General features: G+C 41.6%; 2 protein-coding genes across 14 annotated transcripts in view; one reads left to right on the forward strand and one right to left on the reverse strand.

Annotated features, from left to right (window-relative positions):
- Positions 1 to 14249, forward strand: part of prpf4ba (pre-mRNA processing factor 4Ba) — a 30642-nt gene extending 16393 nt beyond the window's left edge. Inside the window, exons 10-17 of one of the 13 annotated variants that reach the window (XR_006769046.2) lie at positions 491 to 628; positions 3844 to 3997; positions 5151 to 5265; positions 5692 to 5843; positions 7616 to 7702; positions 8325 to 10671; positions 11691 to 11774; positions 13885 to 14249. Coding sequence is in view for 1 of the 13 variants with exons in the window: in XM_014188527.3 (XP_014044002.1) it covers positions 491 to 628; positions 3844 to 3997; positions 5151 to 5265; positions 5692 to 5843; positions 7616 to 7702; positions 8325 to 8531 (853 nt within the window). In the remaining 12 variants the exon portion in view is untranslated. Of the gene's footprint in view, positions 1 to 490; positions 629 to 3843; positions 3998 to 5150; positions 5266 to 5691; positions 5844 to 7615; positions 7703 to 8324 lie in introns of all 13 variants that reach the window. The other 12 variants (XR_014391824.1, XR_006769047.2, XR_014391825.1 and 9 more) reach the window with 12 other exon arrangements.
- Positions 14250 to 14729: 480 nt separating this feature from the next.
- LOC106597339 (uncharacterized) lies at positions 14730 to 18493 on the reverse strand. Its single transcript, XM_082973234.1, has 5 exons — positions 17821 to 18493; positions 17694 to 17719; positions 16774 to 16845; positions 16481 to 16545; positions 14730 to 15858 (listed from the first exon to the last, which is right to left on the reverse strand). The coding sequence occupies exons 1-5, from the start codon at positions 17927 to 17929 to the stop codon at positions 14790 to 14792; spliced, it is 1341 nt and encodes a 446-aa protein (XP_082829360.1). The 5' UTR covers positions 17930 to 18493; the 3' UTR covers positions 14730 to 14789.
- Positions 18494 to 19190: the final 697 nt, after the last annotated feature.

Genomic DNA, 19190 nt, shown 5'->3' on the forward strand with positions numbered 1-19190 from the left:
CCAGCCACCCATGTCCTAGACTATTCTCTCTGCTACCGCACGGCAAGTAGTACCGATGCACCAAGTCTGGAACCAACTGTACCCTGAACAGCTTCTCTACCCCCAAGCCATAAGACTGGTTAATAGTTAATGGTTAATAGTTAGTCCGGTTTGGTTAACTATTTAACTATCTGCGTTGACCCTTTTCTTTTTTTTTGACTCATCACATACACTGCTGTTACTGTATTATCTGTCACTGTATTCCTAGTTACATATCTACGTCAGTTACTATTGTGGGTAGATATTGGGTGTACAGGCTTTTTGTTTTAGCCCTGCTCGAACACGCCGGATTCCACTAACCTGTACTTGATTATCTGAGTCAAGTGTGTCATAACAGGGCTGGAACCAAAAGCCTGTCCACCCAATAGCTCTCCAGGGGGACCTGTCCTACTGGCACACCAGTGTGTCCATGACTTTAGACTCATCGAAGTGGTCTCTCTGTCCCAAAAAGGCAGAAGACTGGGCTCAAGGAGCTGGAGTTCCTGAAGAAACTCAACGATGCCGACCCTGACGACAAGTTCCACTGCCTGCGCCTCTTCCGACACTTCTACCACAAGCAGCACCTCTGCCTGGTTTTCGAGCCTCTCAGGTACACCCTCCAGGTTACTGGCACCCTTAGATTGAGAACAGTGTTTCTCTTCTCATTGTATAGGCAGGGTGGGCCTAGGGCTGTTACGGTCACGAAATGTTGTCAGCCGGTGATTGTCAAGCAAGTAACTGTCGGTTTCACGGTAATTGGCTTAATTAATGAACACATTTAGCATCTCCTGGCTTCAAGCCATTGATGCAGACCTTTTGAACATCTACATTTTAAAAAGTCTAATAAATTCATTTAATATAGCCTACACCTTCACAATAAAGCCATTATTTATTTTAGACCGGTTTAAAGAAGCATGATTTGAAGAACATGTGGTCTACTCTGTGTTGTCCTGATGTGGCTATGCCAAATGGCTGTGGGCTACACTAGTTCATTTAGCAGACAAGATTTGCTTAGAATTTCAGCATTATTTTTTTTAATAGTAATTAAGAATAAAATTGAATAAAATAAAGGATATTTTCTCCAAATGGTTTGAGGGAGTGCTGAGTTGTGTTGAGCGGTTAACAAAGAAATAGGTATTCTTATACATTAACTCTAAATTAACCATACATTTAGTTGTTCTACAAACGTCGGGCTATATGTTTTGATTTTTAATGCTGCATGATCCTCCTCTTTTTAGTAGAGGCCATCACTCTGTTTTCTTGCACAATTGCATAGCCTATAGCGATGTTCCGCAACATAAGCTCATGGGCTCTTAAGTGTTTAATTAGAGTTTCGATTACATTTGCATTGATGTCAGAGTGATTAGAGGGACAGTAGAGTGCTGAGTACCAGGCAGTTAGCAAGTTTGGTAGGCTACTAATGACCAGCAGTGGCATCAGAGCTTGGAGAAGCCTAATTACCTTGACTAAACAAGGTAATTACTGACGGTGTGGCGGTAATACGGTCACCGTAACACCCCTAGGTGGGCCCCTTGCGCGTAGGTTTGCTCTCCCTGTGTTAAAGAATGTGGTTTCAATTGATCATTTTGCTGGAGATGGAGTCTGAAAAGAGGTGGTCTTATTGATGCAAAGAGGCTGTTTGAAGTCTGAGGAAGTCTGCTGCTCTCTGTCTTAGGGATGGGGGAAATCGATATGGAATGGTGATATTATTTTTTTCCCATTTTATATCAATACTGTGACTCCCAAGTATCTATTTTTAATTTTTAAATTAAATTAAATTATTTTTGCTAGGCAGTTAACGTTAGCTAGCGCTAGTCGGCTGTACCTGCAAAATACCTCCCAGTATTTCTCATCCTGTAGCTTGTTCTTTTTAAACACTAGAACTGCCTAGCCTTTCAGCCTACAGGTACCCGCTAGAGAATGTTGCCGGTCATCTCGTTTAGCATCAGATGCATATCAACCCACAAGGTGCTGAAACATAAGCACCAACGCTTGATAAATAGTTCATCAACTATTGTAAAGGATTAGTTGCATGAAGAAATATTTGTGGAACTATATCAATTTCAAACAAAAATAACAACAATAGTTATTTGTTTAGATAGTCAAGGATATGTTTTGTCCTAGGAAAAAAATGTAGGCCTATAGCCTAGTTTAGTTTCCCTTAAAATGGATTACACTAATGTTTTTAATTGTATCAACTTTATTTGTAGATTAAATTAGTAGTAGAGTTATAGTAATTAATAAAGTCCAGTTAAAGCTTCTTTTGACAAAGTATAAAACAAAAAAAGATAATATAACCAGCCAGGTGCACAGGTGAAATTATTTGCTATATATTCCTAAACAAAAGGCACCAGTGCATGAACAATTGTAAAGGATGAATTGCCTAAATAAATAGCATATTTTTAAGTTTATAATGTTTATTTGTTTTTGCTTAGTTAGCCAGAGCAATGCTGCTGCGTGGGTGGTCATGTGCTGAATGCACATATATTCTTGGAAAATGTGACATTTGGAAATAGAGTCGCACCTCTTGAATGATGAGTTATTTGACAGATGTATGTGTCATAGAAACTGCAGAATAGGCTCTTTCTGATACTGTATAGAAATCAAAAATGTTTATCCTGCATGTGACTCTGAAGGAGGATTTGTGATTCTCCATTCCATGCATTTGTAAATTACAAGATTCGTCCATTTCTTCATGTACAATTTGACAGCTGATAGGCCTAATATTGTCACTCATCAGATTATTGTCAAATGAATGTTGTCTATAGGATAACGGTTATGTGTGAAATTAGTTTCGGTATCGTTGAGGTGTCGTTTCGATGGGCCAGCTGTGCCGTCTGACTGGCATCGTTGGTTTCCTGCTCATCAACTTAGAGGCAAGGATATGTTTAGCATTATTCTAAAGGCCCACTGTAACAAACAGCATGTTTTCGTTTCCTTACAATTAATTTGATTAGTAATAGAGTTATAGTAAATAAAACAGTCTTGTAACAGCTTTTTATTTATTTTTTTACATAAAAGAGAACGGTATCAAGCCTCAAGGTGCGCGTTCAAATTATTAACTTGAGTGCCAACGCTGATAAATAGTCATAACACACACTCATCATTACACTAATGTTGTTCTAAATTAAATCAACCTCTTCACCCTCATCGTTCAGTCGGGCCTCATTTAAAATCAATTGTGTGAAGTAAGGTGCACAATTATCTCCCGTTCATCCATTTGTCATTCTTTCAGTGAGGAGAGAGAGAGAGACACATTAGCGCGTGGCTGAGTACCAACATCCCACAGCGCGTTGTCTTGGGTAAAATTAGGTAAAAAGGCTCAATACTTTTCTATTTGTAATTTTTTTAATTCAGACAATGGAGTAATGTAAAATACAAACGTATCGTGAGGTCCCTGGCAATTTCCAGCCCAACTCTGTCCCATGTTTTAGCGCTGAGTAGATATTGTTTTCATTCTAACCAGGATCTCAATTGGTTTTAGCGCAGACGGGTTACCAAACTGTCTGAAATGGCTCCATATTCCCTACATAGTGCACTACTTCTTCTTCTGTGGTTACAAGTAGTGCACTACGTCTTCTTCTTCTGTGGTTACAAGTAGTGCACTACTTCCTCTTCTTCTGTGGTTACAAAATGCTTGTGTTTCTAGCTCCAACAGTGCAGTAATATCTAACAATTTCACAACAATACACACATCTAAAAGAATGGAATTAAGAATATATATACATATTTGGACGAGCAATGTCGGCACTATTTAGTGAATAGGGTGCCATTTTGTGACTCACCCCTATATTGTATGTGGTGTCTACTCTCTCTCCTCCTCAGTATGAACCTGCGCGAGGTGCTGAAGAAGTATGGCAAAGACGTGGGCCTCCACATCAAGGCAGTGCGCTCCTACAGCCAGCAGCTCTTTCTGGCCCTGAAGCTGCTCAAACGCTGCAACATCCTTCACGCCGACATCAAACCTGACAATATCCTGGTGCGTCACCTCTAACCCACCATAGTCCCCAGAGAGACAGTCCTCTAACCCACCATAGTCCTCTAACCCACCATAGTCCCCAGAGAGACAGTCCTCTAACCCACCATAGTCCCCAGAGAGACAGTCCTCTAACCCACCATAGTCCCCAGAGAGAGACAGTCCTCTAACCCACCATAGTCCCCAGAGAGACAGTCCTCTAACCCACCATAGTCCCCAGAGAGACACAGTCACCTCTAACCCACCATAGTCCCCAGAGAGAGACAGTCCTCTAACCCACCATAGTCCCCAGAGAGAGACAGTCCTCTAACCCACCATAGTCCCCAGAGAGAGACAGTCCTCTAACCCACCATAGTCCCCAGAGAGACAGTCCTCTAACCCACCATAATCCTCTAACCCACCATAGTCCCCAGAGAGACAGTCCTCTAACCCACCATAGTCCCCAGAGAGACAGTCCTCTAACCCACCATAGTCCTCTAACCCACCATAGTCCCCAGAGAGACAGTCCTCTAACCCACCATAGTCCCCAGAGAGACAGTCCTCTAACCCACCATAGTCCCCAGAGAGACAGTCCTCTAACCCACCATAGTCCCCAGAGAGACAGTCCTCTAACCCACCATAGTCCCCAGAGAGACACAGTCACCTCTAACCCACCATAGTCCCCAGAGAGACAGTCCTCTAACCCACCATAGTCCCCAGAGAGACAGTCCTCTAACCCACCATAGTCCCCAGAGAGAGACAGTCCTCTAACCCACCATAGTCCCCAGAGAGACACAGTCACCTCTAACCCACCATAGTCCCCAGAGAGACAGTCCTCTAACCCACCATAGTCCCCAGAGAGACAGTCCTCTAACCCACCATAGTCCCCAGAGAGACACAGTCACCTCTAACCCACTGATCAGGGCACTCTACTCCTACCAGTTTCTCCCGGTCACATGACGGGCCATAGCCCAATGGACCACGGTTGTCTAATTGAACCCACCCAGTGTGAACAATGTGCTGTTTGACGGGGCTAATTGAACCCACCCAGTGTGAATAATGTGCTGTCTGACGGGGCTTTGATGTCACCTTTGACCTTTTTAAAACTGTTGGCTGGAGTTTTATATAGGTCATGTGGCATATTTTTTTATTTTTTTTATTGGTTTGTTTTCAACAGGTGAACGAGTCGAAAACCATCCTCAAGCTCTGCGACTTTGGTTCAGCGTCGCACGTGGCAGAGAATGACATCACTCCCTACCTGGTTAGCCGGTTCTACAGGGCGCCGGAGATTAGTGAGACTCCTCTTTTCTTGTCTTTTCCTACTCTTCTCTTTTGTGTTCTTTTCCTCTGTTCTTTTTTTTTTTATCCTGTCACGACCCTTGACCTTGAGAGCTACTGGGTTCAGGTTTTTTCCTCCAGCCTAGCTATATTCAACTAATCACCTGCTCATCAAGTCCTTGATTGGTTAAATTAGTGGAATTCAGCAGCTCTCCACGACCAGTTGTTGAACACTGCTGTAGGTCTTAACTTGTAGGGAAAATATTCAACTGTCGTGTTTCGTACGCACCAAACGGAAGGGAAAAACTTTTTTCCCCCGTTTATAAAACATTTAGAATATTTTTGAAATGGTGTACCCTTATGAACACAATGCTCATCAAACATACTAATTTTCCATAGTTTTGTCCCAAGTCCCCTAAAGCCTGTATCTGTCCTTGCAGTCATCGGGAAGCCTTACGACTACGGCATCGACATGTGGTCCGTTGGCTGCACTCTGTATGAGCTGTACACGGGCAAGATCCTTTTCCCAGGGAAAACCAACAACCACATGATTAAGCTCGCCATGGACCTCAAGGGCAAGATGCCCAACAAGGTCAGACCAAAATCCACCAACCACAGAAACTCTCCCTTCACCCTACTAATGGATATTTAACTGTAGGGTCCATCCATAAACTCTCCCTTCACCCTACTAATGGATATTTAACTGTAGTGTAGGGTCCATCCATAAACTCTCCCTTCACCCTACTAATGGATATTTAACTGTAGTGTAGGGTCCATCCATAAACTCTCCCTTCACCCTACTAATGGATATTTAACTGTAGTGTAGGGTCCATCCATAAACTCTCCCTTCACCCTACTAATGGATATTTAACTGTAGTGTAGGGTCCATCCATAAACTCTCCCTTCACCCTACTAATGGATATTTAACTGTAGTGTAGGGTCCATCCATAAACTCTCCCTTCACCCTACTAATGGATATTTAACTGTAGTGTAGGGTCCATCCATAAACTCTCCCTTCACCCTACTAATGGATATTTAACTGTAGTGTAGGGTCCATCCATAAACTCTCCCTTCACCCTACTAATGGATATTTAACTGTAGTGTAGGGTCCATCCATAAACTCTCCCTTCACCCTACTAATGGATATTTAACTGTAGTGTAGGGTCCATCCATAAACTCTCCCTTCACCCTACTAATGGATATTTAACTGTAGTGTAGGGTCCATCCATAAACTCTCCCTTCACCCTACTAATGGATATTTAACTGTAGTGTAGGGTCCATCCATAAACTCTCCCTTCACCCTACTAATGGATATTTAACTGTAGTGTAGGGTCCATCCATAAACTCTCCCTTCACCCTACTAATGGATATTTAACTGTAGTGTAGGGTCCATCCATAAACTCTCCCTTCACCCTACTAATGGATATTTAACTGTAGTGTAGGGTCCATCCATAAACTCTCCCTTCACCCTACTAATGGATATTTAACTGTAGTGTAGGGTCCATCCATAAACTCTCCCTTCACCCTACTAATGGATATTTAACTGTAGTGTAGGGTCCATCCATAAACTCTCCCTTCACCCTACTAATGGATATTTAACTGTAGTGTAGGGTCCATCCATAAACTCTCCCTTCACCCTACTAATGGATATTTAACTGTAGTGTAGGGTCCATCCATAAACTCTCCCTTCACCCTACTAATGGATATTTAACTGTAGTGTAGGGTCCATCCATAAACTCTCCCTTCACCCTACTAATGGATATTTAACTGTAGTGTAGGGTCCATCCATAAACTCTCCCTTCACCCTACTAATGGATATTTAACTGTAGTGTAGGGTCCATCCATAAACTCTCCCTTCACCCTACTAATGGATATTTAACTGTAGTGTAGGGTCCATCCATAAACTCTCCCTTCACCCTACTAATGGATATTTAACTGTAGTGTAGGGTCCATCCATAAACTCTCCCTTCACCCTACTAATGGATATTTAACTGTAGTGTAGGGTCCATCCATAAACTCTCCCTTCACCCTACTAATGGATATTTAACTGTAGTGTAGGGTCCATCCATAAACTCTCCCTTCACCCTACTAATGGATATTTAACTGTAGTGTAGGGTCCATCCATAAACTCTCCCTTCACCCTACTAATGGATATTTAACTGTAGTGTAGGGTCCATCCATAAACTCTCCCTTCACCCTACTAATGGATATTTTACAGCAGAAAAACTATTTATTCGGAAGTGTTATTGAAATTCCAATTCAAAAAAATCGGAGGAATCTAAAATCTGAGTTTCCGGTTATTTCCTGAATGGAATAATTTGAAATGGAATTGACCCCCAACTAGTATCTTTCTATCCTGCACAGATGATCAGGAAAGGCGTGTTCAAGGACCAGCACTTTGACCAGAACCTCAACTTCCTGTACACCGAAGTAGACAGAGTTACTGAAAGGGTAGGAGGTTGTTGTTTTCTCTCATATTGTCTCAGTGGGAATGTTAATGAAGGATAGATAGTAAGCTAAGTCATGTGTCTATATTTTTAAGGACCCTACTTTCCTGAGGATGACTCTAAAACCTTGTGATCTGCAAAAAAGTCAAACGAACCTCAAATGATGTCATGTATCGATTTATCTCCATCTCATCTCTATGGTGTCATTGCTCTTGCCTTCTGTCCTCTTACTCCTTTTCCACATCTCTCCCCCCCTCTTTCTCCCACTCTTTTTCTCCCTCTTTCTCTCCCCCTCTTCATTCTCCTTTTCCTCCTATTCCAACCCCCCTTCCGTATCTCTGCTAATTTTCTCTCTACCATCTTTGTTTTGTTCACTCATTTCTCTCTTCTTCTTTTAAAACTGTTTTGTTTTCCTCTCTCCTTTTCTCTCTCCTTCTTTTAAAACTGTTTTGTTTTCCTCCCTGGGTCTTTTTCGACTCTGATCTCTTGCCCCGCCCCACACAACTCCACACCACTTATCTGTTCCGCTTCTCATCCCATCTCTTTATCGCTCTCTCCCTCCTGCCCTCCCTCCCTCGCTCTTCCCCCTCCCCCACTTGTTTTTCTTCTGTCCCACCCATTCACAGGAGAAGGTGACAGTGATGAGCACCATCAACCCCACCAAGGAGCTGCTGGCTGACATGGTAGGCTGCCAGCGTCTGCCCGAGGACCAACGCAAGAAGGTGACCCAGCTCAAGGACCTGCTGGACCAGACCCTTATGCTGGACCCGGCCAAGAGGATCAGCATCAACCAGGCCCTGCAGCACCCCTACATCCAGGAGAAGATCTTCTGACCACTTTGTACTGTATCCACTCACAGTCACGCATTGATTGCCGCAACCAGTACTGAGTCCTTAGTTTGACTGTGGTTGGACCCACATCCCATCTGGCACTGCTGATGGAGAGGAAGTAGTATTATCTTTCTTCCCCCGTTTGAACCACACACTCTCCCGTTTTTCATCGGTCTTCTGGATTGTATTAAATAACCGTAGTAGGGCTCCAAGCAGAATGCCTGCTGCACAGCATATGTTCAGTCTCAGCCTACCTGTAAGTCAGATAGAGGGCTTATAATGAGACAGAACTATCTCATGGACAGTAAGCCACTAGAGTTGGACTTTCATCCAATCAGATCTTCCGTTTTTTGATTGGCCCCTTGCAGGTGACTGAAGGTGGATGATATTTTTTGCTGTAATTTTTAATTTTTTTTAAACATTCTGATTGGGTTAAGTAAAATGTTAGTTCTGATTTGTTGGGAATGGTTAGTCAAATGTTAATTCTGATTGGGTTAGTCAAATGTTAATTCTGATTGGGTTAGTCAAATGTTAATTCTGGTTGTTGGGGGTTTTTGAGTTAACGGTCATTCATGAGTTGCCAAGGCTGTGACAAGCAGGGAGAGTAACCCAATGCCCTTACCCTTTTCAATGGGATGTTTGTACAGTGAGTAGACTAAACTCCTGCAACCTTGGCAGCTCCATTGACTTACAGTTACCTGTGATGTGGTGCAGGGCCAGCATAAATATATGTCTATATCCGCGTCTCCCCCAGGTTTTGAAAGCCCAGAGCGCTCCCCCACCCACCCTGTCCCCACATCCTGGTGTCTGTGCAGGCCCTGGTCCGCATGCCCGTTCTGCTGCTGCCTGTAGGTCTGTCAGTGCCGAAAACCCAAACGGTTGAGGGGGCCTTGGGTTCTACTTGAGCACACCTGCAGGGATGGCCCCTCATGTTTAAAGCAGGTTGTATACCACTTTCAGTACATTGAAGGTAAGCTATCCCCCCCTCCCCTAGAAAAAAAACTAAACTCATCAACTTCAACTGGTCATTACCTCATATATGTTTATTTTGTATTACACATGGTTTTAGCCAGATGTCCCTGTAGACATGGTTTACCTTCCTCCAGGGTATCTCTTACATGTCTTGAAACATGGTTTCTATAAGACAACTATATATTTCTTAAGCATAAAACAAATCACTATGGCAAATATTGGATTTAAAAAAATCAAAAATCAGTCACGCATCCAAATTTGTAGAGAGAAAATTGTATCGGTGGGGGGGGGCTTTATCCAACAAGCTGTCACCTTCAGTGTACTTCTCTTAATGCAACAGCTACGTTTTATTTGCTCTACTGTGTAATGAATACCTTTTTTTTTTTTCCCCTGCGCTCCCTTTACGGTGTTAAGATGTTAGAAACTGTGAGGATAGCAGTCTTGCTATGTACACAAAAGCATGTGTTGAAATTGTTTCTCGGTGTGTTCTCAAAAAAAAAAAAAAAGGCTATGTAAGTGTTTTGTTTCCCTATGCTATCTGTCATTGGTATTCATGTTTTGTATGACCATGTTGTCTTTTGATACAGGGATATTCCTGCACTGAGCTTTGAGTCTGCTTGTTATGAGCGGTAATTGCCTCTACTTTATTTGGTGTTATATATGTTCTTATAGGACCAAAGCAGAAATAAAACAGCCTAAATGAGTAGCTAATGCAGTATGTATGCCTTTTCCATAAAATGTCTTCCCTACATACAAATGCCAATGTTCAGGCCCCTTAAAGTGTCAACAATGAACTGAAATGCGTTCTTTTTAAAGCTAATCCACCAAACTTAAACTAAGAATACTTTGGTGTTCAGCAACTTTTAGGCTGGAATCCAAACTTGAGATCTGTGCGCCAAAACTTGACGCGTACAGATCGAAAGTTAGGATTTGGCCCTTACATGCTAGATTTAGTTCAAACCAAAGGAGCAGAAGACATCATTTTGTGTGCTGTTTCACTGACGCTGATGTTTGTGCTGTTTTTCCCCACAATGATGTTTCCTGTGGTGGCTGAGAGCGAGACAGTCCAGCACTTCCTTCTCCAGCCCGGGCTCCACTTTCAGAGAGACAAGACCTCCACAAGGCCACTTATCAAGGTCATTTCTGATGGCATGTGTAGATACTAAAAGCCGTAAGCTATAGAAATAAATAGTCGCAAACTCATATATAACTCCCAGCGACTCTATTTAGTTGTATAGCTTCCAGTTAATTCACCCTTAGTCACCACCTCTACACAAATGTTCTCTGGGGATGCTCCAGCTTTTTATTACATACTAAAAGCCAACAACACTGGGGGTGATGTAAAATACAATATGGGGAATTAATTTTGCCTACTGTTTTCCGGGAAGGCATTTATCACCCACACTCAACCATTAAAAAGTTGTGGTTCCAAATATTTCCTCTCACAAGATGTTAAGGCTTGATCCTTGTATTCGTCTACACATGACAGACACTTTCTGGTTAACAAAGTGTCATTCCAAGCTGCACATGTACCTGAGTGTGTTTTGGTTACGCATATGGCTCTAAACTGGTTCCAGATTGCCACGAGGTGTCAGGTAGCTTGACTTGTAACTGTCAAAGTTGAACCACCAGGCGTCAGGTAGCTTGACTTGTAACTGTCAAAGTTGAACCACCAGGCATCAGGTAGCTTGACTTGTAACTGTCAAAGTTGACCCACCAGGCATCCGGTAGCTTGACTTGTAACTGTCAAAGTTGACCCACCAGGCATCCGGTAGCTTGACTTGTAACTGTCAAAGTTGAACCACCAGGCATCCGGTAGCTTGACTTGTAACTGTCAAAGTTGAACCACCAGGCATCCGGTAGCTTGACTTGTAACTGTCAAAGTTGAACCACCAGGCATCCGGTAGCTTGACTTGTAACTGTCAAAGTTGAACCACCAGGCATCCGGTAGCTTGACTTGTAACTGTCAAAGTTGACCCACCAGGCATCCGGTAGCTTGACTTGTAACTGTCAAAGTTGACCCACCAGGCATCCGGTAGCTTGACTTGTAACTGTCAAAGTTGAACCACCAGGCATCCGGTAGCTTGACTTGTAACTGTCAAAGTTGAACCACCAGGCATCCGGTAGCTTGACTTGTAACTGTCAAAGTTGAACCAAGATACTTGTTCATTTGTTCTCTATATGTTCTAGGTGCTGCCCTTTTAGAGAAGAGTCTCGCAAGGAACCTCCTCTGGACAAAGGTTTCTGTTCTGGAGAGTTACTGTATTTGCAAAGGTGGACTCATCAATATGACATCATCATACAAAGCAGGGGAAATTCCTGCATACAGAAATCAACAGCAGCATTCAAATCTTCTGAGACTGACACTTGTGGCTTTTCCCTTTGTGGGCAAAGCTCAAGGGAGGGTGCAAATTAGGAAGAGGCAAATGTGGCAGTCCTGGCAGATTTTTATTCCATCGTTGATGTCTGTAAGCAGGAAGACGGGGCATGTATGATGATGTCAATTATTAGTAGACATGTCATGACCTGACATTTTCAAATATACTATCAGTAACTACTTCAGTTATTATAATGAGTCAGTATTAGACACGTTGTTACCATAATGAGTCAGTATTAGACACGTTGTTACCATAATGAGTCAGTATTAGACACGTTGTTACCATAATGAGTCAGTATTAGACACGTTGTTACCATAATGAGTCAGTATTAGACACGTTGTTACCATAATGAGTCAGTATTAGACACGTTGTTACCATAATGAGTCAGTATTAGACACGTTGTTACCATAATGAGTCAGTATTAGACACGTTGTTACCATAATGAGTCAGTATTAGACACGTTGTTACCATAATGAGTCAGTATTAGACACGTTGTTACCATAATGAGTCAGTATTAGACACGTTGTTACCATAATGAGTCAGTATTAGACACATTGTTACCATAATGAGTCACTATTACACGTTGTTACCATAATGAGTCAGTATTAGACACGTTGTTACCATAATGAGTCAGTTAGACACGTTATTACCATAATGAGTCAGTTAGACACGTTGTTACCGTAATGAGTCACTGTTAGACACGTTGTTACCGTAATGAGTCACTGTTAGACATGTTGTTACCGTAATGAGTCACTGTTAGACACGTTGTTACCGTAATGAGTCACTGTTAGACACGTTGTTACCGTAATGAGTCACTATTACACGTTGTTACCATAATGAGTCACTATTACACGTTGTTACCATAATGAGTCAGTGTTAGACACGTTACCGTAATGAGTCAGTATTAGACACGTTGTTACCGTAATGAGTCAGTATTACACGTTGTTACCGTAATGAGTCAGTATTACACGTTGTTATTGAATGAGTCAGTATTAGACACGTTGTTACCGTAATGAGTCAGTATTACACGTTGTTACCGTAATGAGTCAGTATTAGACACGTTGTTACCGTAATGAGTCACTATTACACGTTGTTACCGTAATGAGTCACTATTACACGTTGTTACCGTAATGAGTCACTGTTAGACACGTTGTTACCGTAATGAGTCACTATTACACGTTGTTACCATAATGAGTCACTATTACACGTTGTTACCATAATGAGTCAGTGTTAGACACGTTACCGTAATGAGTCAGTATTAGACACGTTGTTACCGTAATGAGTCAGTATTACACGTTGTTACCGTAATGAGTCAGTATTACACGTTGTTATTGAATGAGTCAGTATTAGACACGTTGTTACCGTAATGAGTCAGTATTACACGTTGTTACCGTAATGAGTCAGTATTAGACACGTTGTTACCGTAATGAGTCACTATTACACGTTGTTACCGTAATGAGTCACTATTACACGTTGTTACCGTAATGAGTCACTATTACACGTTGTTACCGTAATGAGTCAGTGTTAGACACGTTGTTACCGTAATGAGTCTGTGTTGGACACGTTGTTACCGTAATGAGTCTGTGTTGGACACGTTGTTACCGTAATGAGTTACTATTACACGTTGTTACCATAATGAGTCGTTGTTACCGTAATGAGTCAGTGTTAGACACGTTGTTACCGTAATGAGTCATTGTTACCGTAATGAGTCTGTGTTAGACACGTTGTTACAATAATGAGTCAGTGTTAGACACGTTGGGTGAGATTTTGGACCCATTAGACTTTTGAGATTTGTTCATGAACTCAATGTTTTTCCTTATGGATTCTGAGAAAGTATATGGCAATCATGATAAATTGTATTAGTTCGATTGAACTTTTGTTATAATGTGCCTAAATCTATGCCAAAGTGACCAACAATAAGGTAATACTTTTTCTTGTTATTGATAAATATGGCCAGATTCATGTTATCACTGGTAACATTGCAATTTTGTGTTTTTGTTTTTCAGGGTAAGTCAGAACTTCTCTTCACTGCCTTGGTTCCCTCAGTCTCCTCTTTCTGCTTTGGTGCCCATGTAAGACTCGAGACCAGAGAGATGTTCAATGAATGAGCCCAGTGGATATTTCTCAGATAGAAAATGTTAAAACAGAAATATATATATATATTTTTTTTTTATTAATTTTTATTTTAAATGTATGTAAGACATTTGTCTACATCCTTCACTTTTTTCAATGTAATCCAACCCAAATGACTGTACACTACTGTTTCGTTATGATATAACATCAATGTGCATATTCTGTCCTTTATTGAGAACGTAACACCTTGTGTTCATTTTCCTTTGTGTATTAATATAATAAAAACAGGCACAGACTACCAGAAGATTTTGAGTTTCTTTGATAAAAGTTTACTTGGATGCTGTCATAGTCTACATAATCGTGTTGCCTTAATGACAAGCTGTCACAAAACAATCATGACTTAGCCTGTCTGCTTAATGACAACTGACTTAAAATAAACATGGCTCAACCATGGTTTGAATTTAAGGGGTGCTAGAATATGAACTTAAACATCAGTGTGGACACACTCAAAATAGTCAAGATTTTGACACACCTAAGAGTTTGTATAATTTGGACCCTGAACAAAAAAGTGTTATTTAGGCATTCTAATTCCCACTAGTCAACTAGCTTCCAGTACCTACATAGATAACATTGCCTGACTTTGACATGTTATATCGTTATGACACCAAAGGGTTCAGGTAAGGTCTGACGAGATATTTTGTACATTCATTGACTGGTACACTAGTTCACTCAGCTGTCATGTTCTACTTCGAGAACATTGTGCAGTGATCAGGAAACACCCTGTCAAAGGAAAAGGCTTTCTAAATGCACAGTCTGTGTAATCCCTGTCTCCAAATTGTTAAGCCTTTCTCAAGTCCCTGGCTTTAGTTTTATTTTTTGCAGAGCTTGGTGGTGACACTCTGTAGGAGGTCAATGTGCCTTTCTTGCTCGCTTTGGCTTTTCTGATTTTGGTGCAACCTGTAGGTTTTGGTGTCGATCCCTCACCCCAAGACTGGACCTGGACAAGGGTCTCTGTTCTGTTTAGTTTGGCTGAGCTGGAACAGGGCCTCTTAAAGACTGTATGTGGCCTTGCGCCCACCCTGATGCAATTCTGTTTGTAAGGAGCACAAGTCGGCCTAGTGCGTGAGTCGCGAGACAGGCTCAGTTCCGTTACACTGGACACAACTGAATCTGCTTTCCTCAAGCGAGAAGTGCTCCTGGTCAAGCTGACGGCCGTAGCCGGCCGACACCGGCCCGTTTTGGTCAGCTCTCGCTGTACTGTGGCCGCCTGCAGATCCTCCATCTCAGATAGTCTGCTTACGATGGCAACCAATGAAGGCTCTCGCATGTGCAGGCTCTGGCGACTTTCCCAATCGGCCGTGCTGGGCAGACTCCGGGTCAGATCCAACACTTTCAGAGATGCAGGGAGCACCTCTGCAAATGGCGACTGGGCCTCCGACGACTCCGAGAAGTGCAAGTCAGAGTCCAGGTCTAAGTCGAAAGGTTCAGGCCTCAACCGGAGCTCCACTTCGGGCGTGACCCACTCGTGGGCCTGGGCACCCCCTTTCTCTTGGTCGGATAGATCGCTGGCATCAGAGTGGATGTCCGCCGGTGTGCTGCTACCGTTTCGCTTTGAGCCATCAGTGCTGGTTCCTGACCAAAGCCCTGTTCTGTCATTCATTGGGCCCCAACAGTAGAATGTCTTTACCCTCCTCTCTGCATTGCCCTTTCTCCTGTCCCTCGAATTGACAGTGTAAGCCGCCTGGACAGGTGTGATTTTCAGAGACTCACTGGAGCTTGTGTCCCGGCCCTCCCCTTGGTTATGTTTGGTGAAACTCGGGTGCCGTAGCCTGCTGTTGAGATGATGGATGTTGATCGTTGGTCGTCTGTGGATCATCCTGAACTGGGCTCTCTGTGGTTGGCTCTGGCTAAAGATAGAGGGCATAAAAATAGCATAGAGCTAAGTAGTATGGCGATCTTAATAAATAATTACATAAAACATGTATTTTAATTTCGAAGTCCATAAACCTGAAAGGTGTTTTAATTTACACCTTTGGTAATACTGACAACCAAATGTAGTGTTTTAAGTAGCTTATCTAAGCAAAACAGATACCTAAAAACTGTCCTAGTGAATTGACTACAGCCAAGGTAAATGGTAAATCATGTTTGGTTATATTTTCAGTGGAATATTCCTTTTTGATAATCAAGAAATGGGGGTGAAGTAACCTAATATTTGAGTTTGGATACACAACATTTTTTTTTAATGGATTCCAATGAAAAGCTAGTCAATTTAAAGTTCGGCATTTTGGCGACGGCAGAACAAACATGACACCAAATGCTGTCAGACGGGCTGGCATACATTTCTGATTGATTTTCCCTCCATCAAGGTAATGGCTGGCCCATTGTTTAATATCCCATTGTCCTCTATACAGGTGACTGGTATACAGAGGGTAATATTCCCACACTGAAGATCTCATTCAGCCTGTGAATAGCCCAGCTGTCACCAAGTTAGGGTAGTAAGCAGGCATTTTAAAATATTTATCTACTTACACAGACTCTGATGGGCTACGGCAGGTGGTCAGGTAGATACTTGAATTGAGTGTTGATGGAAATATCTAAGAAATTAAAAAGATGACTGTATTAAATGCATTTTAAAGTAATATGTATTAAAGGCATTAAAAACAGTATGCTAAAGGCAAAGGAATTTGTTGAAAATGGTCATACACAACCGGTAACCATTCCTTGTCTGGAAACTTCCAGAACCGTAAAATGGATTAGACTTGCTCATACACGCTGTACATCTAAATGCTCTAAACTATAGTAAGTACTTTTACAGTTATCACCTTCTGTGCTCTGACGCCACTTGACATGTCCAAGTCTTCAAGTTGACGAATCAGATGAGAGATATAGAAGTCCTGTGGGCAATAAACGGTTCATTCATTCTTTTCTTAAAGCTGACATTTGGTAGACTTTGTCCATTTGAATTCAGGAGCAAGATCTGAGAAATAATAACTATTCATTCTTATTATGTTATAAAGCCCTACTTTAAATATGAGATTAGCATTAGATAAGTTTGGACGATAGAAAAAACATGTTAAGTAAAGACTGATGTATTATACAAGTTTTAATTAAGGTCTCCAATTAGTTTTTCTCTAATTAATTAAACCATGTGATCTTTTTTCCCCATTTAGCTGTTTCTCAAGGCAATGTACCTATATAGGTTATGGAAAGCTATAATCAGACTTTAGTAGCACTTCATTAACCTATATGGTAGGTATAATGACATAGTCAAATTGTAATTACACAGAAAGTATGCCATAATTCGTTTTTCTTTTGGTAGCCTTTACCAGTAGGTCAATGGAAAGTATACATAGGCTACAAACAGCTCTTATGTTTACAGGTGCACAGAGAGAGAACAAATGTATAAATAAAATGGAAAGTCCATCACACTGATGTTGGATGCTCCACAAACTTAGATGGCACACCAACGTTTCAGTCAATAGACCTTTATTGGTCTTTGGATCTAAACATTTGTGAGATCCATTTAATTGTTTGTGGAGCATTCCATACCTTTTTTATTTTTATTACTGGCAACATTTTGGCTACCAATTTGCACCCTAATTTTGCACCCTAATTGTTAGCACACTTAGAAAATGCTAATCATAATTAAGATTTAATTGTATAAGATTAACGTCACACGCTTACACTGCCTTTAATTTGCTTTATTGAAAAAGCGGTGTGATGAGCCTGTTTTGTCACTCACCTGGTTTATTTGGCCAGATACAGCTCCTAGAAAAAAAATGAAAGAGCAACATTTCAGTTATGACGGGCATAAGTCGGGTGAAAATAATGATTTCATTATATATTTAAAAAAAGATAGGCTAACCTACCTGGCGTCGAGAGATGCACCTCAGCTAAACCGTGTCTACGAGCTGTTGACATGTACCGGTTGGACATGTTGAGGGTTGCCGTTTGTCTGACTCTTGCCGTTTTGATCATTCAAGTGAAACTGTTGGATTCCAGACGTCGTTAATATTTGGACATGATCAGATATCCCTCTTTCTCTCCGTTAATCATTTTCAGCACACGTTAGCTACAGTATATCAATTCATACCTCTCTACCTGTAACAATACGAGTTCGTTTTCTCTTCTACACTCTCTGTCCTCGTAGCTTCATAGGTAGCCTATTGACTTGTATTTCCCCCCCCCCCCCCCCCGAAAGATTTAGCCAGATACAAATGTTACAACGCGTGCCCAAAAGTTATCTTAAAATAAAATATCTAAGATTTGTGTTTGTCTTTCTGTCATTGCGACACAGATCTTCTACAATATGATCATGACAGATCTTCTACAACAACATGATAATGGGCTCCATTAGCTAGCTACATGACTCAAAACGAAAATGGTGACTGAAACCATGGTAACACATGAACTATGGTAACTTCCCAGTACTAGAAATGTAGCCTGTTTTACATCCGCCTCAAATAGACTAAAACCCATTGGTGGTGTTGGAGGGTAAGTAGGAGCCACCCATTCCTCTGGTCTAAAAAAATATATATATATCCCAATGCCCCAGGGCAATGATTGCCCTGTGTAGGGTTCTGTCTTTCGGGATGAGATGTTAAACGGGTGTCCTGACTCTCTGTGGTCACTAAAGAGCCCATGGCACTTATAGTAAGAGTAGGTGTGTTAACCCCAGTGTCCTGGCTAAATTCCCAAATCTGGCCCTCCATATCATCACGGTCACCTAATCATCCCCAGTTTACAATTGGCTCATTCATCCCCCCTGTAACTGTTCCCCAGGTCGTTGCTGTAAATGAGAATGTGTTCTCAGTCAATGTACCTGGTAAAATAAGGTTTAAATAAAAATATAAAGATAGTTGTGTGGCTAAACGCAATAGCCTAATCAAACATTTTTGATTAGTTTCATGATGATTTTTTGTTATTTAAAAAATGTGTTACGTTCCCCAGTTTCTGTGTTGTTTTGGGTTTGTATGTGTTTGTATGTGTGTATTTCAGGAAATGGCTTTCTGGATTCTAAGCAGCTGATTTGTCGGCCCCTTGACAATTGGAGCTCTGAACCCTCCCTCTCACCAGGGGAAACAGCTGTTTTCAATTACAAACTCCTTCTTCAGCTTGAAAAGCCAGTGTTCCTTTGTTAGGAGAGATCGCTTCTTTGTATGTCCTGTGTTTTGTTGTGGCTCTGTATAATTTGTTGTAAAGTATGTTAATGTCAAAAGGACTGTTGATTATTGAAATT

Source organism: Salmo salar, chromosome 03, assembly GCF_965601325.2.
Source record: "Salmo salar chromosome 03, fSalSal1, whole genome shotgun sequence".
Taxonomy (NCBI): domain Eukaryota; kingdom Metazoa; phylum Chordata; class Actinopteri; order Salmoniformes; family Salmonidae; genus Salmo; species Salmo salar.

Bases quoted from the DNA above. Each gene is read 5' to 3' on its own strand.
- LOC106597339 (XM_082973234.1), bottom strand. From the start codon at position 17,929: ATGATCAAAACGGCAAGAGTCAGACAAACGGCAACCCTCAACATGTCC. The intron at 16,546-16,773 runs GTGATAACTGTA...TTAATTTCTTAG, and splicing joins GTGGCGTCAGAGCACAGAAG to ATATTTCCATCAACACTCAA. The intron at 15,859-16,480 runs GTAAGTAGATAA...CTCTATCTTTAG, and splicing joins CGTAGCCCATCAGAGTCTGT to CCAGAGCCAACCACAGAGAG.